The sequence below is a fragment of the Megalops cyprinoides genome, chromosome 1 (assembly GCF_013368585.1).
Source record: "Megalops cyprinoides isolate fMegCyp1 chromosome 1, fMegCyp1.pri, whole genome shotgun sequence".
Classification (NCBI taxonomy): Eukaryota; Metazoa; Chordata; class Actinopteri; order Elopiformes; family Megalopidae; genus Megalops; species Megalops cyprinoides.
Genome location: NC_050583.1, coordinates 44,880,532 through 44,907,725, shown reverse-complemented (window position 1 = coordinate 44,907,725; position 27,194 = coordinate 44,880,532). Strand labels below are relative to the sequence as shown.

Below are 27,194 nucleotides of genomic sequence, written 5' to 3'. Positions count from 1 at the left end.
GCCCCATTTCATGATCCAGTTTATAATTAACTGCATGGATGACATTTACTGATTTATAAGACTTGTTAAGAGAAAGGCTGGGGAGAGAGATCAAGAGTGAAAAAGAGAAAGCAATAAATGAAAATTTGTTGCTTTAGTTATTTCATTTTTATGAGTTTGTTTTCATTTGGTGAACTTGTGAGTGGGAGCAAAAAATGTATCTATTCTATTTTATATTTTGTTCTGTCTCACTCTTTCTGCAAATATACCCTTTTCTAAAGACTGTCTTCTCTGTCCTGTCATTCCCTAATATAACATAATGCGTATCAAGTATATATATTAACATATTTTAACATATTATGATATATTGTACTATATTGTTAAAATATGATAATTATTTTGTTTAATACAATATTGATTGATGATTGATTAATTGATTCTTGTATCTTGCACTCTATGATGCCCATCCTGTGAGGGCTTATAAGACATTATTAAACAGAAATACATTCATTTAGGCCTTTCACAATTAGTAAGCCTATTTAAATACACACACACACACACACACACACACACACACACACACACACACCTACATACATATGAATATACACATACACATACTCATGCACATATATGCACACATATACACATACATACACACACATATTCACATACACATGTGATTTTACAGAAAACAAGCTGTAGTGAAATTAGATATTAAATAGAAATTAGACCAGAAATTAGAGGCCCCACAACACACAAGGTCACCAGCAGTGGTGAAACTGGTGTTATGGATGAAAGCTCCCTTAAAAAGGTAAGCCCTGTAGAGCAGAGAGAGGCAAAAGAGGCAAGGAAGTCATCACAGCCTTGGAAGATCTTGTTGTATAAGAAACCATGGGAGGATTGTGAATGGGTACACATGGGTACAGGAGATGGACCACAGAGCCATAAGCCAGAAGACATAAATGAGAAAAGCCAAAATATAGGAAACCATAAGGAATCTTGAAAATCTACAATTCCACTGCAGAATATGAGTGGACAGTACACCAAACAGCAAACAGCTTTGCTCTTATGTGAGAGGCTATATAAGAATATAACCTACACAATGAAACATTACAGCTAGCTAGTTTGTAGCTCTCTATTTAGGACAGAAAATTAGCTAGCCAACTTTCCAGATACTAGGCAGCTAAATACCTAGGTGTTTTGTTAGCTTGCTAGCAAGTTAGCTGAAGAAATGTACAATGAGGCTAAATTAAGGGTGTTTATGGGTAGAAAGTTAGAATTTATATGCTTGAAAGCAGGGAAGGAGCACTACATGGATGCTCTACAAAAACAGGGTCTGATGAATCAGAAGGTACCCCTATGGATGGGGTTACGTTAACATGTAGAAACAAACATGACCGAGGAAAACTTCCTAAATCATTTAAGATGTATTCTCTTCCCATGTTCATACTAAAACAAAGTTGGAAAAACAGGGCACCAACATGTTTTGGCTTGACAGCCTTCATCACAGTGTATTCTGTATATCTGAATAAATTAAATTCCATACAGCCCACACACGCACATACCTTTCCTGCCCACATCACTCCAATTTAGTGTGTGTCAGAGAGAGACGAACAGTGGTAAGTGTACACCAACAGAAAACTGTCCTCTTCTTCGTCATAGTGCATTAATAATAAATAATAATTCAGACTAATAAACACTGGAATTTAATTTCTTTAACTATTTTATTGAAATTATTTTGCCCTTGGGTAAAAAGCTGTATAGTATTATTTGTTTCAAAAAAACAAGAGCTCCTAAACTGAAAAGATTCTAGTTCAAGTGTTTCACTATGTAGCGCAAATTAAGCACATCAAGAAATGCATAGGTAAGAAATTTTTCAGTAAGGTTTTCACATCGCAGGCACCCAACTAGAGTATACATCTGCTGTCTTTCATAAATCTTAATCCTTCTTTTTCTCTTTTTAATCTTTGGTGCCAACTAAAAGCATCATCTTAACAGTGCTAATTCCATCTTATACCATAATCAATCATATATAGATTATAATGTATAAGACCCCACAAACCAAAAGAAAAGCGTACATTCTGTTGTATAGCTATTTACAAAATCCACCTGCTCCTTCTTGTCATGCCAGGTGAAATCTGCCTCTGATGGAACACTATCCTTTAATGTGTGTCGAAGTGGGAAATTTCCATGTTCATATCCATACAAATTGGACTTTACACTGTACCATGTTAATATTCATCATTGCTATGTTTTGACTGTGGCCTGGTAGTTGATTCGAGGGTGATAGACACAGTAACAGAATACTACAGTTTCCTCTATTGAATGCAATACAGCAATCGGAAGTTTCTTAATGCCAATGCTACAATTAATCTCTGCACAGCATCACCAACAATATTAACACATTGTGACTGAAAACAAACAGCAACTCCTTCTTAATGCAAGATGGAACTCCTCTTTTTATTACTCGAGGTAATCTCTTTTTTTCTACTGTGTTCCCTGGGTAAGGGTTTCAACTCTGTTTGTTTCCTTTGGTTTATACTGGTGTACTGGGGAAGGCAACACAATATCAAATGGAGTGCAGTAGCATCATCATGTTAAATATTTGGTGAAAAGTAGAGGGATTTAGGCAGAAAGATTTTGGGAGAATGATTGGGATCATGATTATGTCATTTTGAGATACAGTGATAAGTGATATGTCTGCTGTATATTATGTCAGAAGGCCACAGGAGTGGAGAGCAATGGGATCTTGCTGTGCCTAGCCAAGGTCTTTGCCATGAAGGTATACACTGTCACCAAGTGATGGTACAACGTGATGTCACTGGGTGATGGTGGAGATGCTGCGGGACCTCTTCATCACCAGGCGCACCTCAACATCAGGCAGGCTGTCTTGCTGTGTCTGCGAGCAGCCCTCATCAGCCGCTGCCATGTGCAGATCAAAGCGCAGAGACACAGACTTCTTGCGTAGCTTAGGGTTCCCCTTGAAGAAAGAACCCTCCCACTGCTTGATAACCACATCAATCTTCTTCGTTCTGTGGATAAAGGCAATGGTGATCAGGAAAACAGACTAACCTAGGGCAGTGAGCTGTGAGTTTGCAAATAGGCTTAAATCATGCATAGGTCACTGCTATGGTACCTGTGAAAGTATGCATATGATTTGTTAAAAAAAAGAAAAAAGAAAAAAACCTACAGCCACATGTTAACAATGCAATACACATCAGGCCGAACCCTAATGCTCTTTTATCAGCTCAGTGGTTAAAGCCTGATTTGTAGTGTCCAAGCAAGATTCTTAAACATCCATTCAGGACAGCACATTGAGGGGATTTTGAGGGGAGTTGACTGGTTGGTTGCCATTAACTTTCCCAGTCTGAAATGAATGGCACGCATAGCGTCAAAGATTTCCTTTTGTGTCTACAAGTCTCTGGAACTGTACTGGAGGGATGGAACACCATTTTTCCAAAAGATATTTCCTCATTTGGTGTTTTGATGATGGCGGTGGAAAGCACTGTCTAACACGTTGGACCAAAATCTCCCATAGGTGTTCAGTTGGATTGAGATTTGGTGACTGCAAAGGCCATAGCATATGATTCACATCATTTTCATACTCATCAAACCATTCAGTGACCTCTCATGCCCTATGGATGGGGGCATTGTCATCCTGGAAGAGACCACTCCCATCAGGATAGAAATGTTTCATTATAAGATAAAGGTGATCACTCAGAACAACTTTGTATTGATTTGCAGTGACCCTTCCCTCTAAGGGGACAAGTGGACTCAAACCATGCCAGCAAAATGCCCCCCATAGCATAACAGAGCCCCTCACTGTAGGGGTCAAGCATTCAGGTCTGTACCTTTCTCTTGGTGTATGCCACACATGCACTCGCCCACTTGTTGAGAATATGGTGAAGGATGACTCATCTGACCATATCACTTTTTTCCACATCTCTGTAGACAGACTGTTGTTGCTGACACAATCTGATCACGTCCTGCATTGACATTCTCAGTCACCTGAGGAAGACTTGCTCTTCTGTTTTTCCTTACATATTGCACTAATGCACCAACATCATGGTCATCGAATGTGCGCTGTCGACCACAATTTCCGACCCTATTTACTGATGTCTTTCCCATAGACCTAAAAGCAGATGTCACTTTAGTCACTGTTCCTTTTGAAACACTAGCCAGTTGAGCAGTCTTTGTGACTGAAGCTCCTGCCATTTGTGCCCCAACAATGAACCCTCTTTCAAAGTCACTTACATCTTTTCCTCTTGCCATCTTGATCCAAAATCGAGATCAACTGGGCCTGCTCTGCATTTTTATACATGCCACAGAGCATGATTGGATGTTAATTGTTTAATTGTACCATGCAGTACACCTGTGTGGAAGCATCTGCATTCATTATGTTTCTCCACTCATTTATTCAGGGTTTTCCTTTAATTTGTCACCCGTCTGTATATGTAAACAAAACAACCACATCAACCCATGCATCCTTTCATTTCATATACATGCATGGAGGTGGTTGCCTTGTTGAGGACAAGGGCTGTTATCACCCCCAATAGTCATTTTATGAGGTTAAGAAACTTAGAGAAAACATATTATGTAAATGGAGCTCTTACTGGGGAAATGAAAAGCTATTTATAATGCCAGTTTGACAAATACAAATTGCACTGCATTACAAGTATGGGATGTTTGGAGTCAGTGAGTTCAACTAGCCTTAGAACTCACACTGTTATTTCCTGACTGTAAACACTATTGTGCGAACATCTGGGGAAGAATGGGCAGGTAACTCAAGTTCATGAGCAGAATAAAAAGAACATATAACAATAAAACTATAGGTAGAGAGACTTCTCCCATTGTGTTTTTTTTCAATAGCCATTAGTTTAAATTCTTATGACTGTATGATGCTAATACTCTTGTGTTCCCTGTCTTTGTAAAGCACTAACTAAAGATTTAAGGGCGTTGCGGTATGAAACCTTACTAGGACAGTGCAGTTTCACTACATGCAATTTACTTAAGGTGACTGTTTTTGAACTGTTGAAAAACATCAGCTTGTAAAACCTTAGAAAGTTTAGTGTATACTCATGGTTTTAATATTCTTGGTGGCACAAACCAGGGAGCAAAATTTGCTTCCATTTATTGTATTCCAGATACCTAGATGAGTTCCTAACTGGTTAGAACAAATATTATTCATTAACAGGTTAATACTGTTTTTTTTAAATAACATAGGCACGGAGCATGTGAAATACAGTAAAACATTCCACATTATTTATATTGCTACAAATGTATATATTTATACTGGTATTATCACAGAGGTGTATCAACCTATTATGCCCCATGTAAAGACTTACCTGTCACTATTTGAAAAAAAGTTACATCTTTCTACTTTGTGGATCAGGGCTGATGGCAAAGCCCACAGATAAATATGCAGTGGAAAAATGTTGATATATTTCCAAATCGATCCTCTAGTCAGAATCTATTGATAGTCTCTCCATCAGCATTTTTTGGGTGAACCACTCTCCACTACATTGTAAAACATCACTTGCCATACAGTGGGAAGGCTGCTTTATTCCCATGCTTCGGTCTATGTGAGACCATAGAGGATTTTCATTTAGTCGGTCAGCTTATATAGCTGAGAATCATAACTCTTAAAATACAGATGTACAGGTAACTGCCAAAATAAAGGAAACACTACAGTAAATGAGAGATACAAAGTATGCAGGTGCTTCCACACAGGTGTGATTCCTGAGTTTATTAAGCAATTAACATCCCGTTGTGCTTAGGGTCATGTATAAAAATGTTGGGTGGGTCCAGTTACCCATTGCCTCATCCACCATGGCCAGATGAACAGATCTCCATGAGTTTGAGAGAGGGTGATTGTTGGGGCATGTTTGGTAGAGATTCAGTGATGAAGACTGTTCAAATTGCAAATTTCATGAGGAATGGTGGCTAAGGTGATGTTGGAATGGAAATCTGAGGGAAAGACATAATCAGCTAGGGACAACTGTAGTCAAAATCACATACTCCTTGACCATGATGTGCATACAAGATGCAAGACAAAACAGACAAGAAACTCTGAATCTCTTGACTGCAAATATCAATCTATGGTGTGAGCAGGCAGTTTCATCAAGAACAGTCTGCTGAAAACTTCACAAAGAGGCATTTTATGGTTGCGATGCAGTGCACAAACAATTATTACACCTAAACATCAAGTGTGTGAGTAAAGTGGTGCAAAGAACTCAGGATGTGGTCTATGGAGAAGTGGAAACAAATCATGTGGTTAGATGAGTCATCATTCACCCTGCTTTCAACAAGCAGATGAGTGTATGTGTGGCATACGCCAAAAGGAACGTACAGGCCCTAGTGCTTGTTTCACAAGGTAAAGGCTTCTAGCGGCTCGTATGATGTGGGGTGCATTTTCCTGGTATGTATTAGGTCCACTCAACTTCTTTGAGGGCTAGGTAAATACAGTAATCCAGTAAATACAAAGCCATTCTGAGCTTCATCTCATGGTGATGCTTCATCCTCTGGCAAAGCTTTTCCATCCTGATGGGAGTCTGAGTCCAGAGACAGCATTTTCCATCACCATCAACAAAACACAAAATGGTGGAACTTCTCCTTCCAACAGAGTTGCATATACTTGTAGAATTTATGCCAAGGCAGACTGAAGCTGGCAGCTCATTGGTAGAGCAACAGTCTATTAATCATTTTATGGTGGTGAAGGTTTCCTTTATGTTAGCAGTTACCTGTAGCTTGCTAGCAACTGTGGAAAAAATGTTACCGTCTGATGTCTGATTGGTCATAGTGCCGGGTGGATATCACTCAGCCACAACCTATTTTAAATGATTGCTTTATTGAGCATGGAAAATAAGTACTTGTTAAACACTTGCTCAGTGCTTCCTCCGTAGTGCTTAAGGAGTAGTCACATTCCTACTACCGACTACTGGGTTTGCAGAGTAACTGTTAACATACATTTATTAAACCTATTACAAAATCTTACACTGAGTATTAGACAAGCATTTAATTAGACATATCCAGTATTTTAAAATCGGCCCTCCAAGAAATGTTCTGCTTCATGTGTTGTTGATATTTCATCCAGTTTCCCTGGGTTTACACCACCAGTTTCATGGATAGAATCAATTCAGTTCCAGTCTCACTTAGACTCTCACTTAGTCTCACTTAGAAATAAGATAAAGCATTGATGGTATCAATTAAATACATTATAGTCCTGAATATTGTTCATGTCAGTATGCTCAACCAAATGAATGGCATTTTGTTTCAACACCTGGAATGTTCAAGCACAAATAGCATATACCTCCCCCTAACAGACAGAACGTTCACTGCAATGGGACAGGTGCAGCACATAGTGTTCAAGAAATGTGACTGACTTTGGGTTTAAGGAAGCTAGTTTGTGACAAGGGAAGGTTTGTGACAAGGGAATTTCCACACCACATCAATATTCAAAATTCTTCCTCAGGTTTTTGGTAAACTGTGAATTACTTCTACAGCTCTGAGCTGATGAGTGTAGGTCCTTGTTTTTCCCCTTATGATAAATATGTGAGAGAGCCCATGTATGCTTTCTGATAAAATAGTTACTGTCACAGTACAGTGCTCAGAATAACATGTTCATTCCCACTCCTAAGTCACTCAAAGCAAGTTTTTTTCTGAAGTCTTACTGTAAAACCATGAGACCTGTGAATTGTTTGGGACCTATATTGTCAGAGCATCATTAGCATGTTCACAAAGCCCATTCTGTGCTATTCTACAATACATGTGCAGTGCATCTGCATGCTGTACTCACTCCACAGTTCCATGTGCTTCAGCACTCTCCCGCACCACATTGCCCTGCAGAATCTCCTGGGTTTTCACAGTGGCCATCTTCCCATCCATACTGCTCTCTGGCTCTGCTCACAAAGAAAATCACATTCATGCGAGACCCATCTCCTGAGGAGTAAAGATCTGTCAACATTGTAATGTTACTGTCACAACCGATGGACATTGCTATTGCATGACAAAACCTCCAAGTCTTTTAACTGGGAAACTTGTTGTGGTATCACAAGTTCACATGAACTAAGTGATTGTTAGGGTGTATGGATCAAGTTGTATGCCTTTGTAATATTGTAAATGCAGGGCTCCATTGATGTTATTGATTGATTAAGCTCTGGGGGACATGTAAATAATAAACTAATGACACAATAGAAGTATCTGCATAAAATAATATTGTGTACATTTTATCCATAACTTCAAATGACACGTTAAACATGAAGCAAAAGAGCTATAGCAAAATGAATAATTACAACACACATATATGTATATAATATTGTTATTATAGTAGCAGGTGTGTGTTGAAGACTCCCATTTTTATTCAATGAATATTATTTTTCTCCAAAAACTCTTATATTCGTAGACTTAGAGTTTTGCATCTGTGTTTAAATTATCCTTCACATGGCAGATTTTTATGACTATTTAAATAATACTGCTCCCTGCATTTGTACCTGTTCATGCCCCAAAACCAATGGTGACACCCATTTTGTGCAAGCACTAAGAAATGTAAGGCTGAAATCTGGTACTGTCTTTTTTATTTTGCGCTGTCCCAACCAATCAAAAACACATTTTGTATCTGGTGCTTAGTAACTGCTCTAGCATTTTGCAGCCTCTAAAGAGGGCCCAAATGGAGCCCAAATTGCATTGTTTTACCCCGCACTGTACTACAGGAACAACAATTTTTTTTTTTTTACTTCACAGTGTCATGTTTACATTTCGAGGGGAAAAAACTGCAGATTTATCTGCAACTGTCTTTAAAGTTTTTAAAAAGCATAGGCAAATTCTAGCTGTAGTCTGGGAAAAACGCTCCTGTCAGTGATGCTAAATATTGAACAATTTGCTTTTGGTGAACACTGAAACATGATAAATTAGTTAACTTTTTTCAGTGTCAAAAAAGTCATCTGAAACAATTCCAATATTCTATTTATTTAAATCTTTAACAGCTAATTTTTTCAGTGGTTCAATGAGAACGTACTCTGGCTGCCGGAGTCAGACCAGAACATGTATACTGTTTACAACTGGTTTATTGAATTTACCAGGTTTGTTCATGGAAATGTATGAAACACTGGTGTAAATATCAATGGTGCAACCGGTGCAGCACCCTGGGGCCCAGAAGCTGTCAGGGGCCCATGTAGGAAGGCGATTTTTTGCTGCTTTACTATTGTAGGTGGACCCTCTCGTGCATTGACCGTTTCACACAGCCTTCAAAGTAACCGTTCAACGATATCACTAAAATTACTTGTAATTGTGATAGCTGTATATACCACGTTCCCACCTTTTGTATAAAACTTATGGTTTTGAGTCATAGCCTATTTTATGTATTTTTATTTGTCCTTATTGAAATGTTCCAAAACTGCATGTTTTATTAACTGGGAAGAAAAAATATTTGCACCGGGGCCAATCACAATTATGTTACGCTACAGGTATGAAACAACATTTCCTCCATTCTTGCAATTACACTGTTGCAAATATGTTATTTGTATGTGTCTGTATTTGCATGTTTGTATGCATGCATGTGCCATTTGTTGGTGTAGGTGTGTGTGTATATATACTCACCTGTCAAGATGACCAGGCTCTTTTGTCTCCGCAGGGGAGGAGGGCTTTTTGTAAGGTCGTTCTCAGCTGTACGCAACTCTGTGAGAGGCTTGGGGAGCACTGGGTCACCACAGTGATTGGTCACTAACTGCTCCTTCAGCTTCATGTCAGGTGGTCCTAGCTTGATATCCAAAACTGGGCCATTATGCCCACAGATCCTTCCAGAGGAAACAACAGTAAGAAAATCAATAAATGATGGTAACAAGCTGAAGGAGACTGTATAGCACAAATCAAATCAAAAGTGCTGGTGAGATGGTAAGAGATCAAAGTTTTGAACAATTATTATTTGAACAACTTTGGGTCAGATTTAATGATGTGATTGAGTAATGACAGAAAGAGTGGTTATATGGGTAAAAACATTGCCAGTCTGACCCACCATGCCTCTTAAAGAAAGGCTACTATGAACTTTTTGAACTTTTTGAGGTGGGATGGTATGATATCTATGATACAAATGCAATACATTATACACATATTTTATGCTAGGTCAGGATTTTTGTGAATGAGGTTTATAAAGTACATACTTAATTTTGTAAACCTTACCTTAATGTTGCCATGGTACATTTTTGTTGTTCTAAAAACCACTTACATTACACTACTGTCAAGTTGTCAGGTACCCCATATCAAAAATTCCAATATCATAAAATCAAGGAAGTAGTAGATACATTCAGTTCAGCTTCTCATGATCGTCTCATGAGTCCCCCCGACCCCTTCCTGAAACTTTTAAGTGCTGCATCGGACTTCCTACAAATAAGACATTTCTAATTCAGAAAACAGAGACACAGACAGAATAAGAGTGCCAGCCCTTCAGCTAGTAACTGTGTGCTATTGAGTCGGATGCCAATGAAAAAAACAGTATTGATGTTCTGCATGGAGACATCCACATCATCCACTATCCTCTGGGTGCATTCAGCAGAAGGCAGGAGAGACCCTGGAGCGCAAAGAAAGAGCAAGTAAAAAAAGGATGAAGGGCAGGCTCACAGCAGAAGCAGGTACAGCTGCTAAGAACAATGCCACGACCTAAGCTCGGGAGGCAAAGATCAGCTACAAACCAAGATTGGAAGGGAAAAGAAGATGAGAAGAAATGAAGAGTCCTAACAAAAAGAGGAAAAAAGAGTCCTTATCCTCTGATGTAGGTTCCAATAGACTGCACCAATGAGGAGTCCGTCCAGAGCAATGAGTTGGAATTGGCAAACAGACGGGATTACCTCAGGCACGTCCCAAAACACAAGTATGCTATGAATGAGGAATGAGCCGGAGAGGACCTGGATGGACCTCACTAAGAGATGGAAGTGGAGATGTTACTCAGTGGTGCAGGAGGTTAAGCAGAAGCTGCACAGGGGGGAGCTGGAGGCAGAGTCCCCAAATGCAGTAACTGCAGGGAATAAACCCTGCCGTGGGGATCACATGTGTGAGAAGACTGGCACAGGACACAGAGACGGATCACTCTGATACACCAAGGAGACATAAACACACCAGGAAGATGCTGTGGTGCAAAAAAATCAACTAGAACATGATGAAGGACAGACAAGGAAGATGCATTGCCTAAACTGAGAGGGGCATTGCCAGACTAAAGCGTATCAACATCAATCAGACTGCAAAAATGAGCCACCATAATATCAAAAAATGAAGCATCTCTGAAACACCAAAGAAAACATGGCTAGAGTTTTTTGTGTGCTTACTGGCATCTGAGAGAATGGAGAGATTGAGATGACCTAGGTGACCCCCTAACTGAATTTCCATTGAACCCTCCAAATTGTTTGGGTGTTGGGGTGGTTGCTTCAACAACACAAGTTACAAGTCAGCCAGCTCTTGTTGGTATTTTCATTGGGATTTTGTTTTGACCATCGTCATTTGAAATATACCTGTTAGCAAGTTAGCCAGCAGGCCAACATCTTAGAATTGCAATTCTGGATGCTTGACTGAAATGTTCTGTTTCATACAAAAAAAGATATTATACCAACTTCATGGGTCTTTACTGTATATGTTTCATCAAGCTAATTATGACAATCAACAATGAGCTATCTAGGTAAATTTGTGCCTTCAGAGAGAAAAACTGGAGAAATACACAAACTTACAATCAAAATGGATACATATTGCTGACTAGCTAGATATGTAAACAGCTAGCAAACACTATGCAAAATCCATAACCTTATGTCAGTAGGTTAGAGTATCACAGGGCTAATATCCTTTTCTTTAGTGTTACAATCATTTGTTTACAGAACTAATCTATACGGGAACAGCAAGATTTATTTGGGTTTCCCACTTTCTCGCTCTCAGCATGAATGATATTTCCTGAATAAACCTTAACACGTCAGCATTATATATATATAGTTCTATTTATTCTGCAAAAGCTATAATTAACATTTACTCATTCTTCTCTTGCTATTTAGAATCACATGTTGTGAGTGAAACCCTAGCTAGCCTGAGGCGGAAGGCTGAACATTTGAGCATATTCAAACCTGCGCTAAAGAGCACATGGTCATAAGACCAATGCTTTACAAGCACTGGTACAAACACTGCATACCGTGCCGCCTGCTAGAAGTCAGGGTCTAGCAGAGATTGCTGTTTATATAGGGCCTACCTGGGACAGCAGCGTGTTTCATTAGATATATCTTGTGTTACATGGACTAATTATTTGCTTTATATAATTACATTGGTGTCCAGGTTCACACTGGTTGCCAACACAGTGAACCTGCATTTTGAGTATTCCTTTAGTAAATCAGGCCATTAATCAGTTATAATTTTTAAAAAGCCAGTAAGCACAAAATGCGAGGCATCATCACCTCATTGTTGAAAGAACATTGAACATTCTGTATTAGCCTATTTCCATGTGATGTATTATGAAAAATAACTTTGATGTTATAGAAAGAAATTGGGAGGAGAAACAATGAGAAATGAAATACCTAAGAATTTAGTTCTTGCATCTCTTGTGAATATGAATATGAAGTGTTTGTCTATGAATGTAGTGATATGACATTCATTTCCTTGATTTGGAATTTCACAACCACAATTGTGAAGAAAGTTCCATTCTTGCCAGACGGAATTTTAAGGGTATTTCTTGTAAGATTTTCAACAAAACTATGACTTTCTTGAGCTGATAAAGAAAGACACAACATTAATCACACTTACAAAAGTAAAAGAAATAACTTGCCAACAGTACAAGAGGAACTCCCTTAATTGTCAAGAAAGAAATGGCAGAGGATATGTCTAAATTTTGAAATTTCTGATTTCTTACATTTCTGTTCAGTGGTTTGGGCTTTGGTTTGGGCTCTTGGCTTTGTCTTGCATCGTTCACCCTTTGGACTCATCACAAAATCTAAGTCTAGATCAAGGACAAATGTACCCCACACCCACTAAATTTTTCAAATATTTATGCCTGCCTGAATTGAAACAAAAGCATGATGGCTCTGTTGATGGATGAACATGGCTCCCAGACATTTTTAGCACTGTCAGTAAAAAAACATGTTAGAAATGAGGATAATTCTATCTTTTAGCTATACTGTATCTGCAGAAACTAATTGAGGGTGGGGAAGCAGGTGTCAGTTGAGCATGAACACTGCCCTGCAGGTGAAACCTGATACTGTGCATTTTCTCTTTGGTGGAACATGAAAGTTGGAAGAATCTATTCTTCTAAGGCCTTTCATGTCCTGTTATACAGCTTTAATCTCTTCTTATTCATTGTTGCTCATTCATTCCAGATACATTTGTTATTCAGAGTTGAGATGCAGACCCCTGGAGTTCCACACTCTCTGCAACATCCTAATGCAGGGTTGAGTGTATCTGATCTTTGAAGGCAGCAGTCACACAGGTTTTATGGCCCTTAACAGCAAGATAGGGTGAATAATCATACAGTTATATTAACTGGATGGTCAAGACTTACAGTGGAAAGAAAACCACACATTCCCTAGAGGTCCTGAGCCAGGGACATGTCAAACCACCAGCCAAACGATTCTGGATGCAATTCGATGTAGATTAGTATGGGTTATGGTTTTAGATTTTAGATATGGTTTCATTCAATTTCATTAATTACCTTTGAAAGCATAATGCCAGAATTTGATGTTTACACTGGAACCTCAACCAGAGCCTGAAAGGAATGCACAACCTGAATATCTGGGCATAATACAGAATATGTGTGATGAGTGTGTTGTCCAGTGTGTCATGTCCATATCTGCTTGGTGCCAGCAGGAAAGCTCACCCACAAACTCAGGAATTCCAGCTTTGTTTCCTATTTTTTGGCCTCCCAAACACGAACTGAATAATGTGACCTACACAGCAACAGACTTGGTGCCCTCTCACCTGCCCTCTTCTCTTTCCAGAAGCTGCCTGTAGGTGGCGATCTCATGCTCCAGCCGCACCTTGGTATTGAGCAGCTCGTGGTGGCGCTGGCGCTGGTTTTCTAGGCCACTGCGCACCTGACACAGCTCTGCCTCAAGGCCCCGGATTTCCCTGGACATGTCCTGCAGCTGGGACTCATACTGCCGCTGTGTGTACTGCAAGGAGCTCTCTAGACCCCTCTCCTGGCAGGGTGAGATGAGGGGATATGTGCATAAATTAGAGTTTGAGACTGTAACAAATTTATTAAAAATAAAAAGTGTGGAGAATACATAGTGCTTCCTGGAAATACTGCAGTAAACCTCAAGAATTCTAATGTCAATAAAATACTGTACTCTGAGTGCAATGCAAATGGAGCACATAAACTGTAAATACTTATTCAGCAACATATGTAAATCTTAAATTCTATTTTTCATTCATTTATTTATATTTCATTCATCTGTATTGTTAATTTAATAATGATACTACACACAATACTGTATAAAGACTAAATGCTTTATCTTTCATTTGCTTAATTTATCTTTCAATGCTTAATCTTTAATTTTACTTATTGTAAAATGACATTAATATGTTCATATTTGGATGGATGTAGATGTTAATTTTTAAATAACACTAACATTTCTCAGGTACCTGTGATTATTGTTTTGAGAAAGCAGGAGTGAAAAAAGAATAATTTCGGCATGTCAGTTGCCCATTTCGAAGCTTACAGTAGGTGGGGTAGACTGGGGCAGTGGACTCCTGTATGTTGCATGTGCAGTGCCGGAGTACAGTGTTGCACTTTGGGGCTCACCAGTGCGTGAAGCGACTCAATCTCCACCTGCAGACTGTGCCACTGCTTCCTGGCCTCGGTTAGCTCTGCCCGGGCTGCGTGCAGGGCCTCCACATCCTGGTTTGCCTGGGCCTGTGCCGCCGCCTCCTGCAGCCGCGCCACACATGACAGGGTCAGGGCGCAGTGGGGCACAGCACTCACGCCACTGAGTAGCAGACATACAGACACTCTAACACACTGATGCTGGGACACATTAGCACAGATACACAGAAACAAGACCCGCAGACAGATATGCTAACACAGTATGTACAGGAAAAGGTACACTGATGTACTACACAGTTGGTGAGGCGAGGGGGTAGCAGAGGGACACTAAGGCACACATACTGCTGAGCATTTGAAGATGATATTGCTGTGAACACTATGACACACATATGAAGGACATAATTTACACACATATAGACATAGACACACAACCACACAGATGCGCTGACAAAAATACACAGTGTACTGGAAAGATAGAGAGAGAATTATGGACAGAGTCTTAATTACTGGAAACACACATTGTAATAATAGACTACACTACTGAGAAGGGATACCATGACATACATGACATATACAGACACAATACCAGTCAGGGTTTTATATGGATAGCAGGAATGGGCAAAGCAGTCAGTTTGACAGAGACAGCAATTAGCAGAAGAACACTAGACATGTTCCCAGTGTCCGTACACATAGCAGGCTGATCTGTTCTACACACTTTCATCTTGAGTTACTCAGAGCGGGCCAGTGAAGGGCACTGACATCTACAGAATGTATACATGTAGATTATACATAGGCTGTAGCATCACAATCCCTAAATGCTGATCCCTGAGTCTACTCTGCAGCATACTTCTCGGACCCTCAGAGAAATGGGGGTATAGGGAGACATGAACGAGTGAGGAGAATGCTGGGGACAGAGAGAGAGATGGAAACGCAGGACAGTAAACACCACAGCTCACATTTCTTGGAGCCATGCCATTTGTCATGGGTCACGAAAATGTGGTGTTTTCTTGTCACGATTGGTTTGAAGGAATTCTTCCCTCTGCAGCACCTGGGACAGTGGTTGGCAGTGGAATAGGGTGTGTCTGGGGAATGAGAGGAGGGCTCATGGTAAATCAGCTTATTGCTTACCTGGTTAAGTGCTCCTTCTGGTGGCCCTGGGCCCGGGTGGCTGTTGGTGATGAGGCCATCATACAGCGTCCTAATCTGTTCGAGGAGCTGTGAGAGCTCCATCTCTCTGCCATCCTCCCCCTCCGTCACCGGCATTAGCACAACATCACCCTGGCCAGCTGCGTGCTGCAGAGCCTGCACTGCCTGCAGTGTGTGAGCGAGAGAGAGAGAGAGAGGGAGAGAGAGAGGGAGGGAGAGAGAGAGAGAGAGCAAGAGAGAGAGAGAAGGAGAGTGAGGGAGAGCGAGATGGAGAGAGAGAGAGAGGGAGGGAGGGAGAGAGAGAGCGAGCAAGTGAGAGAGAGATAGAGAGAGAGAGAGAGGGAGGGAGAGAGAGGGAGAGAGAGAGAGGGAGGGAGGGAGAGAGAGGGAGAGAGAGCGAGAGAGAGAAGAGGGAAACAAGCAGTGAGTTAGTGAGCATGAGCAGTAAGGCAGAGGTCCTTGTGGTGTGTGTCTGTGTGTGTGTGTGTGTGTGTGTGTGAGAGAGAGAGACTTGATGAGGCAATATTACGCTAAGAAAGGCTAGAACACAATAGGTCCAAGAGAAGAGACAGTTAGTCAGCATCTAGGATAAAAAGGGAGAGATAGGGTGAGTGAAGCTGGAGAAGAAATGAATAAGCATCTTTGAGCTAAAAGGGTTAAATGTGCTACCCAATGTTAACACCACTGTTACATTACATGTAGGTAACTGTTTTCCTGCCACTAAAAACAATAAGTAGTTCAGGGAATTAACATATAGCTCAAACATATTAAGCAGGGGATGCGTGTAGTTATGAAAGACAAAGGGAAACCATACTGAAATAAATGTTAGTTTTCCACAAAAGCTGATTTGTATTTCAGTGAAGTGTTATTGTAGCATTTGTATGTTATATTAAATGTATATATGTAGATATTAAAATTGTATTAATATAAAAATGGGATTAACAATGTACACAGATCATTCAGGTTTTTAATATTTTGTTCTTGCATTTTGCCCCATTTTAATGTGCCATACATTATCCATTATCTTACCCTCAAACACATAGACACACGCACACAAAGACAGAGGAAAGTGCATGCACATACAAAGACACGCACAAAGATACACACACACACACACACACACGCACAAACACACACACACACGCACACACACGCACACGCACACACACACACACACATGCACAAACACATTCACATACACACACACATACACACACACACACACGCACAAACACACACACACACACACACACACACACACACACACACACATGCACAAACACACACACATACACACACACACACACACACACACGCACACACACACACCTGTTGATGCTCCTGGCGTATCTGCTCCAGCTCCTCTGTGCTTCTCTGAAGCTCAGCCTCCAGCTGCACAGCCTGATGCTCCGCTCTGCTCCTAACTCCCCTCAGCTGGACCACCTCCCGCTCTAGAAGCTGTCTCTGCCTTTTCTCTGCCTCACATCTAGGTCAGAAACATTTAATATCTCCTTACATCACAAAGGCATCACCACAATAATTATATATCCTCAACAATCACATCATCCTCACCATCATACATCCCTAAAAATAAATGACTGAGCTCCATGAGGAACATCTGGAGAACAATGAAACTAGAAGAAAATTTACCTTGGGTGAACGAACTGCTGTTCAAACGGCAGAACAAAGCCTATGTTAGGTTAGAAAGACTAAGAATCCAATCTATAGGGAATTTGATTACTGACATTAAAGAAATACAAGACATAAACCAGGTGGTCTGGATCTTTATCATATGGCTTGTCCATAATCTAATGTATCCTTTAGCAGACTTATTCAATCTGTCACTGACTACAAGTGAGATCTGGAAATGTACAAGAGTGATACCACCACTGAAAGGTGGAAAGTTGAACTATAAACCAACATCACTTGCTTGTAGAGTAGCAAAAATATTTGAAAAGTTTCTACATGCTCAGTTCTTCCAGTACATAAGGGATCTTAACATATTATCACCTTTTCAATCTTGCTTTAGATCCAACCTTTCCACAACTATAGCATCAGCATAATCTACAAATGACATCACTTCCTTCTCTGGCAAAGGCAAACTGGCAAGTGCAATTTTTATCAATCTATCAAAGGCATTTCATTTAGCTGATCACAAGATCCAATTAGAAAAACACACATTTGTCTTGCTCAGAGTGCACCTAATTGATTAAATGCATCTTAGTGACAAGAAAAAGTATCTAGTCATTGGATATGATTAAAAATTTCTTGACCTTGAAAGAGGGGTAGCGCAAGGTTCTGTTTTGGGACCTCACAAAATTGTTTTGTCTCTGAACAAAATTGTACTTAACTAGACAAAGACCTATATTATGCTCTTTAGTATAAGATGTAGAATTACATGTGAAGCTGACAAATTTGGTATTCACTTCAACGATGGTAATCTGCTTGATAAGATTGGCTGTTTAAAACATCTGGTTCCATAAACATATTAGCTATCTTGACAAAAAGATTAGCCTTGGGGTGTTATAATAGTCAAAGCATTGCTTTGCATGTGTAGTAAATGTGAAAAAGTTTGGTTTTACAACTTCTATTGCTTATCCTGAATCATGACTTAATTATTCTAATTGGATGTTGTCTACAACAATTTAAGCAGATATCTTCTCAGGTATCATTATCACATCAGTAATTACTGTTTGTCTAATGTAATCAACTTCAATGGTTATCCCTCCAAAACAAGTGACTGCAATGCAGTTTTTCTTCAGTTTCATTCATCTCAATCATCTTGCCTTAGTAAAAGAACTATTCTTTAAGGCACACACATCAGCAGCTCCTTGATATTCCAAGAGCATATCTACAGTTGAGGAAAAGGGCTTTAGGTCAGCTCCTGTTGATTGGGATGTCTTATCAAAAGGCTTGAAATCCACAAGTGCTCTGGGCATATTTAAGAACGGTCGTGTAAGTCACCTTTAAACGGAGTGCTCTTGCTAAACATAAAGTATTGCATACTTGTGTGATATTCCTCTAAAATATGATGGGATGGTGGATTTTTTTCATTTTACTGTTTACTCCCTCCTTTATTTTCTTTCTTTTCCTTTCATTGGATATGGCTTTGTTAACTGTATGAATGTTCAAACATCTTGAGACTTCATACCTCATGTTTTTGTTGTATTGTGCATCTTGTATTTCGGTAGCTTTGTGCCCTATTTTATGTGAATTGTATGCTGAATTTCCTACAGGGTCCCCTTGAAAACAAGATGGTGGATCTACATGGGCTTTATCCTATAAATTAAAATTGGTCTGATATGAGGTCTTTTGTCTGGCACATTTAAATTGAATGTTTACACTTATGTTCTATTGCAATGGCAGTTGCTCTGGATAAGATCGTCTGCTAAATGCATGTAATTTAATGTAATGTAATGCCTACATATGGGCCTGTAGTGGAATCTCCAGCAGCACTGGCAGACTAATTTGTGCTATGAAGGAAAATGAAAAACATTTCACATTATATGACCAAGAGATATATTCAAGAATGATTAGGAGAACCAAATGAGTTCAATTTCCATGTTAAAGTTCCATGTTCATAAAAGAAATATATGTATAAAAACTAGCTATATGAACATGTATCAAAGTTACCAGTCCTCTTTAACATTATCTGTCAAAACAGGATTCTTTTCAATTACATAAATCCTCTCAAAAGCAACATGGTCTTCTTCTTCCTGTACAATATTTTTCCTCCAATTAGATGAGTTCCTCCAATTGAGTTGTGATGTCAATGACAATTTCAGTCATCTGTTTAACAGCTCTTTGTTCAAATCCTTCACAGTTCTACATTACGGTTGCGGTGTACTTATGGCAGATGCATGTGTGATTATAGAAGTATCTCAACGCAATTATTAGGATGGTAGGCATAGTTGTACATTGAAAGGTATGACTGAAATTTAACCTGTGTGTTTCTCAAATTATGTGCATTTCTTGGAAAAGTAACAGCCCTTGGCTTGGCTTCAGGCTGCTCTACTTGCAAAACAAACAAAGAGGTCCTACATGTCTGACATGAGAGTCTAACAATATCTTATTCCAGATTTGAGGAAATATCGTCACCATCCACAACAGGTTTACTGTAACATACCTTATTACACGTCCAGAATCCTGGACCATTAGGACGTTAATAGTGATGGCAGAGAGGAATGGATGGGTGTCACTATGCATCAGTGTTGACACAAAAAGCTCACACAGCACAAACAGCCCATATTTGCATGCTGGCTGAGCAGCCTGAGAGATAATCAGTTGCCAAGCCATGTGGGAGGAGCTCTGTTACTCCAGGAAACTGGATTGTGCAAGGAACAGAACTTCCTGGAGGAGTAAATACTAGATGTTTGGCACACAAGTCCTGTTTGTAATAATGAGTTTCTCATACCTCACGTTGCAGTGTTCACCTGGAGCAAACCTAAAAGCTGTCTCAGAACATGTATTCTCTCCTCCCCTCACTGGTTTTACAGGGTGCCTACTCACTAATTTAAGCACACTGAAATCATACTGTTTTCACAGATGTTTTTGTCAGACAGTGGCTTTGCTGAATACTTTCCTATAAACTCTCATCACCACATTTTTTCCTCCAATTATTCTGTCATGTATGTGCATGGTGTTGTTTCTTTGATCATTTCAATCAGGTTGTTGTAAATGATGATCAAAGAGACTCATTTGTGGAATGGTACAGACATGATTTTAATACATCTTTGCTTGTGTCCTGATAACAGTTACTTATTTTCAAATCTCTGTAATCACTATTGTGGCTCACATCAGCAAACAAAATCGACATATGCACACAAACCCCTTGTTAATTCCAGGGCCCACAGATTGAGGGAGTTTGACCTTTTGACCTTGTGGAGCATCTGACCAATCACAGCACCTCTTGGGTATGTGTTAATCTGAGAGCTGCATAACTCAAAAGACCTTCACCTAGTATGATAAAATCAGAAAAGAATCTTAGTTGAAATACTTCATAGACTAACCTGGCCTGGAGATGGGCAGTCTCTGATTGGATTTTATCAGTTTGCAGAGCCATCTGGGCATTCTCCATCAACAATCTGCTAACCTGTTAAACAAAGGAATACCTGTTTTTTTTCATCAGCACAATGATAAATATTACATTTTCTCTCCTCTTATTAAGAGGCACACATTCCTATAATCAATTCTGTTGCAGTTTTGGGTGGAACAACATTACATCAGTCATATCAATGGTACCATATTTTCAATTTATTAGTACACACAGCACATAGTCTGGATTACAATTCACTATAAGCAGATCTATAAACATAGAACATAGAACATAGTCATATAGGTTATTTTTTCCCAAGATCTTTCTTAAAATGTTTATACTATTCAGATTAATCAAATAAAATTTCCCCTATGGTGAACCTTAAACCATTTATGGCTTACAATTTCAGTACTTTTATCACAAAATCACAAAGTTATGCAGTCATTGTGTGGTCAACCCACCAGTGTAATGCAGTTGAATAGGGTACATTGTTTTTTAATTAACAAGTTGGACAGAAAGTGTTAAGTAAAGCAAGGCACAGGCACCTCTTACATGTTACCTGTTCTGAACCTCATTAAAATCTTCCCAGATCAGGGGTAATTACTAATCAGAAGCAAGGCCAATTTACCTTGTACTGCTGTGATTTCCATTGTTGTTATTGGATTATTAGGTTTTAATGCCTGCAGCACAGTTTACACAACTGTAATTAATACTTCTTTCAAATGATTGAGGAATTTCTATTCTGTAGAAGTATCGCTTGCCCTTTATACTTTTGACATTAAGTGTTCTTTTTCCCCTGGCAATGGCTTTCATCTTTGTCTCTTTGAGTCAAAATTAAACAAATTTGCACCATCCTACACCACAATGTCTATATCATCTTTCAGCACTTAATTCCCAGTCATCTCTTAAGTAATAACTGCCATTCAAAATTCCTTTGGAACCTGCCAATCAGCTGAATCCAGTGCTTGCCATTCTATATGTTCCTATATGTATTCAAATAAGCTAACATTACGTGGTCCCACCTATAGTAGTTTTGCTTCAGGGTAGATTGCCATGGACACCACCATATTTCAAAGTGAAGAAATGTCAAACAGTGAACAAGTTTATCAATCAAACTGGATTGACGTTGACTAGTTATACATGATATCCATATACAGTGCCATCCATATTTATTCATAACATGAGAGTTTGCATACTTGGATATTGGATACTTTTTCTGCTCAGAAAAATATTAGCTTTTAAAATTTTGAAACGTAAAAGGTGTCATCTTGGTAGCATTAAAACTAAGACTAATGTCATAATTACAAAAAATACATTTTATTCCAGAAACCAAGAGGGTCATATTTCTTTACTCTCCTGAAATCAGAATTTTCCATCTCTTCCATGGATTACTCTGACAAGACACTTCCTGTTTTGAGATTCTGGAACTGTGGGGGGATACCTGAACTTTCCTTCTAGCCAAATTGTTCTCAGTTCTTAAGATCTTATCGGTTTTTGTGTGTGAATTGCTTCACAGATTATGACCCACAAATATTGTATTGGACTGAGGTCTAGAGAATGCCAATTAAGAACATTTATGTTGCGCTCATTTCTTTGTAGACTTGTATAAATGCTTTACTTCATTGTCATGGTGGAATGTTCGTTTTCAGTAAAGCATGAATTTCTTGGCAGAGTGAACCAGGTTTGCCCAAAATGTCATGGTACGTGTCAGAGATCATGATTAGCTGTGTCTTAACCCAAGACTTCTGGATGCATAACAACCACCAAACTTAATAGAATCCCTGCTATATTTCACAGTTGACATCATTTTTTTTTAACAGACATGCCACCTTTCTTACAGTAAGCATAACACTGATCAGCATGTCCAAAAAGCCCACTTTTTAATCTCACCTTAAGACATGCTTCCAATAGCCATTTAGATGGAGTCAACCAAATTGAGACAGCTTTTTTTGTGGTTTGCTCTCTGAAGAGGCATCTTCCTTGCAAAACGTTTTTTTCTCTGTTTTAGGGATCTCCAAAATTTCTTATTTCACAGGCCATGATGACAAGATATACTTGTATCCTGTTCCTGGCAGGGTTTCCACTGTACTTGTATCCTGAAATATAATTTAAAAGGCCCTTCAACGAGAAGTAAACTTAATCTTCAAGTGATGTGTAAATTCCTTTATAGGCATGTTATCTTATGAAGGTCATTTTCCTGCAGTCTTTGAAGAAATATACCAAGGAAACAGGGCATGTCCAGATACCAGAAGCTGGATTTGGTCTGTGTAATATTATTGAGATAAAGATAATAGCTTATTTAATTATGATATAAAACATTATAGAGTATATGTGGATATATGTGTATTTGTTGAGACTGAATACATCTACAATGAATTGCTACGAGACCAAAAGTAATTGGTGATGATTAAATTTCCAAAATACTCACAGCTCTTTCAGTTTCAGGATATATGACCCCTGAAAACATTCAACATTTTATGAATTCCACAAAATATAATCTCATATCAAAGTAAAGCAAACTCCCTCTAATTTCACATGATAAACTGAATATTTTTAAAACGTTTTTTATATTTTATTTAACTATCAAAACGTTTTATTGCATAATGTGTAGCTGGTTCCCATTTACTTTACTTATTCTTGTTTTTTACACATATTTGTTTTAAGTACATAATGTTGCAACAGCTTCAAGTACTTGCAATTATCATGAATTGACTGAATAACAGTACATTCAATTGAACAACTGCACTGCATACTGTGAGCCCACTAAAAAGAAATGCTTATTTAACCAATTTAAACTTTTCTCTAGTTCTCTGTTTGCAGAATGTCATTTAAAATTGAATGTGTTCTGCGATTATTCTGTGCTATTGATAGTTTCATTATAATTACATAAATCAGCTGAAACATTTTCTCCACTTTCAAAACAGCTGGGATGATCGAAGAAACTCTTGACAACACACATGCGAAATCTCACATCAAACATCGTACATCCCACCAATGAAAACTGCAAATCATTTTCATTCAGATTGTATTAGCCCCTGTTTTGTTGACTGTATGCTATGGGGAGATATGCTTTGTGCAGCTGATCAGGGCTTATATAGCACCATCATTGTGTGTTTGGGTTTTGAAAAAAAAATATTTCACAGTGGTGTAGTCATTTGAAATGAGAATATTTTTGCCCATACTACAAATGTCTTTATGCAGGTATTACAACCAAATGCCAGGTCTTTGATTTAAGTGTTCTGCATTGTCTGCCTGCCTGAATGTTTCCTATGTATGGCAAAAATAGAGAGCATATTTCAAATAATCCATTTTATTTTGTGAGACAGATTTATTTTATCTTGTCATATAGTTTAGACTTCATATAAGCTTGGGGAAATCTCACAGTCTATTAGCAACAGCTCTTTCTAAGGGTCATGTTGTGAGGACAGTCTTATCCAATTGAAAAACAAAACTTGAAAGTAACGATTTCATCACCTGTCATTTTTTCACTTCAGTTTAATATGCTAGGATAGCTTCTTGTGCAGTTTCTATACTAAGAGACTTGTATAAGGGCATCTATGTTCCTTTTCTGAAGATAATTTTAATACATAACCTGTTATTTTTATACAATTAATATCGAATAGGAGGTTAACCTTATTTTACCTTCTCTGAAAAAAGCCTGTTTGATATGTGGTGGTATTTTATATTTATGTGGTTGCTAGGCATCAGCATCATCAAGTATCAATAATCGCAATAATGCACAACCTCTCATGTGTTATTGCTTTTATAAAACAGATCCAAATGCTCGATTTAAATCATTGTCAAATACTTAAATATCATAAAAAGACAGAATTCATTATGAACTTTATTGAATAAATAAAATGTCTTTGTTACAGCAAAGAAATTAGTCCACTACATTACATTACATTGGTACCTGGCTAAATAAAATGACCAAACGTCATCTCTTAGTTTAAATTTAGTTAACTAGCTATATCTGGTCTATCACTAACAATTTGTAGAGAATAGATATGTCAACATTAGGCTGCCAAAGTAGCTAGCTAATCAGATAGCTAACCTGTCGACTCACATAAGTCCCATTGCTGGCACACCTCCTACTTCATCCACAGCAGCTAGCTAGTGGTGCAGATAATTTAGCGAGTCTAGCTAAGTTACTGCTAATATTTATACAAACTGATTTGTGCATTAACGTTAAAGGAATATTTTTTGAAACATGAGTCCATTTCCTGGCAATGTTGCTCCACCTTTTTCTGTTCTTGAGGGACAGCTTCCAGGATCTCTTTGCCTTGTGGCCACACAAATGATATGCTCAGTTTTGTAAGCCAGTGACAGAGAGCTTTTGCAGTGTTGTGAAAACTATATATGTCCTCAATGCTCTGCTTTTGTTGTAGTCTTAACTGACATTTGTAAAATGCTGAACTGACTTACTTAGCTCACTAACAGTGACACATTAGCGAACCAAAATGAGTGACTTCTACATTTCTGGTTAGAAAACTCCAGAGGTGCAGAATTATAGTTGTGCAGCCAGTGGCACCAGCCACTGACCTGACACCCCTGAGCCACACAAGGTTATTTAGGCATGGAGGGTTTAGCCATGTCATATAAATTCTGAAATCTGAAATACCGCCCTGATGTAGGTATCAGAAAATTTGCTCATATTTATGGAGAAACCTTGGAGACATGATGACTGTACTGGTATCATTCTACATGCTGTGACTAACTAAGGAGACACAGGCCCCACACAGTCCACCACAAAGTGCATGCAACTGCATGGATCTGTTTTAATTTCACAACATTCCAGTTCCAGTTCCTTATCAGTAATTAGTATGTTGGTTTTCTTTGTTGGTTCTCACATTTACTCTCTCAAATTGTAACTATTTTATTCCAAGTTACTGCTGTTTACCCTGGTACTCCTCCCCAACTCAAAACAGATCATTTGAACTCAGACTGTTCTCTCACTATGGGACAAAGCCTCAAGTGCATTTGTTCATTGTTTGAGATGTGAAGTCTCTACCTCAGTGCGGAGCTCCTCTACAGTCCTCTCCTGCAGGGTCCAGTCCCTGGGCTGTAAGGTGTTTCTGTGAACCCTTTCAGCAATCTGCCGCTCCAGTTGTGTATTTGCCTCTTGCAGTCTGTTCACTTGCTCTAGGAAGTTCACCAGGCGAGCATTAAGGCCCCTCAATGTTACTTGTGGGTCCAGTCCAGGTAAACCACTACTGGGCAGCATCTTCACGGGACTAGCTGCAGGTGCAAATGAAGGACGTTAAAGCTGGGCGTGAAGGACTCCTCTAGATTGTAACTCCCCTGTCCTGCCCAGAAAGTCTGGAAAGTAAACATCTGTGCTCAGCACATTCTGATCCTGCTGTCTGCAGCGAGGCTCATCAGAATGCTCTGGGCAGACTGGGTGGGAACCTACAGTGTCTATATAACAGACAGATTGTCCAGCAGTCCTCTAATTTCAGCATCTGCAGGAAGCCACGCCTGAACTTTAGCTGAGAGATACTTGATTGACAATATATTCACCCAAAATTTAACAAAAAGCTGCATGCACACCTTGAGAACCCAGTCTAGAGGACTGGGATTTTTTAATAGCTTTGTTCTTAAATCAAGAAACACTGTACGAATAACTTTAGGTGTTTGTGTGTGTATATGTCTACATGCATACATGTGCATATACTATACACATACCTGCACAACAGTCCCAACAAGAGCTTCTCCAGCTTTAGAAAGCCAACTCAATGCTGTATGGGTAAATCCTGGCCTTGGATCATCGCAAGCTGTCCGTTTTGAACTAGAATCCTTTCGGTGTTGTCCCTCCTTCTGCCATGGAATCGGGGTTTACCTCTGCTCCTGCAAGTGGGGGAGTGAGAGGTGGGTCAGGCTTACTTTACAGTTGTATGCCCACAGCCCTTTCAGGCCCTCTTGTTTCTGCAGCTGTCCAGCTCTAAAAACTGCAGTCACACCTTTGGCAGTATACTACGTGGTGGCGATGACATCACGAGCACTATTATGACCATTGTGTGCCATGATCCAGGACTGCTGAGTAGCTTTTATTTGAGTGGCAGCCCAGCTGCAGAGGCAAAGTCCAGGGTCACATGGCAAAGGGGGCTATACTAGTGGGTGTGTGGTTATGACTGTATTTGCACTCAAGTAAATGTGTATCTGTGGCATTGTTTCCACCCTGTTCAAAATTTTAACAAAACAACCCGTATAATGGTCGAGGTCTTGTATTTAGATAAGCGTTTACACTTGCAGACC

At 39.2% G+C, this 27,194-nt stretch overlaps 1 protein-coding gene across 1 annotated transcript; it reads right to left on the bottom strand.

The window, feature by feature from the left end:
• Nucleotides 1-1,729: 1,729 nt before the first annotated feature.
• On the bottom strand, nucleotides 1,730-26,703 carry krt222 (keratin 222). The gene is made up of 10 exons (XM_036525576.1): nucleotides 26,625-26,703; nucleotides 25,951-26,177; nucleotides 20,914-20,996; nucleotides 17,234-17,390; nucleotides 15,887-16,069; nucleotides 14,738-14,863; nucleotides 13,912-14,132; nucleotides 9,577-9,773; nucleotides 7,778-7,880; nucleotides 1,730-3,014 (listed from the first exon to the last, which is right to left on the bottom strand). Exons 2-10 carry the CDS (start codon nucleotides 26,161-26,163, stop codon nucleotides 2,801-2,803), a joined length of 1,497 nt encoding a protein of 498 aa, XP_036381469.1. The 5' UTR covers nucleotides 26,164-26,177; nucleotides 26,625-26,703; the 3' UTR covers nucleotides 1,730-2,800.
• Nucleotides 26,704-27,194: the final 491 nt, after the last annotated feature.

Excerpts from the sequence above, each read along its gene's own strand:
- krt222 (XM_036525576.1), bottom strand. The coding sequence starts at position 26,163 with ATGCTGCCCAGTAGTGGTTTACCTGGACTGGACCCACAAGTAACATTG. Across the intron at positions 16,070-17,233 it reads TACGCCAGGAGCATCAACAG|GCAGTGCAGGCTCTGCAGCA; the intron begins GTGTGTGTGTGT and ends CACACACTGCAG. Across the intron at positions 14,133-14,737 it reads TTGAGTCGCTTCACGCACTG|GAGAGGGGTCTAGAGAGCTC; the intron begins GTGAGCCCCAAA and ends TCACCCTGCCAG.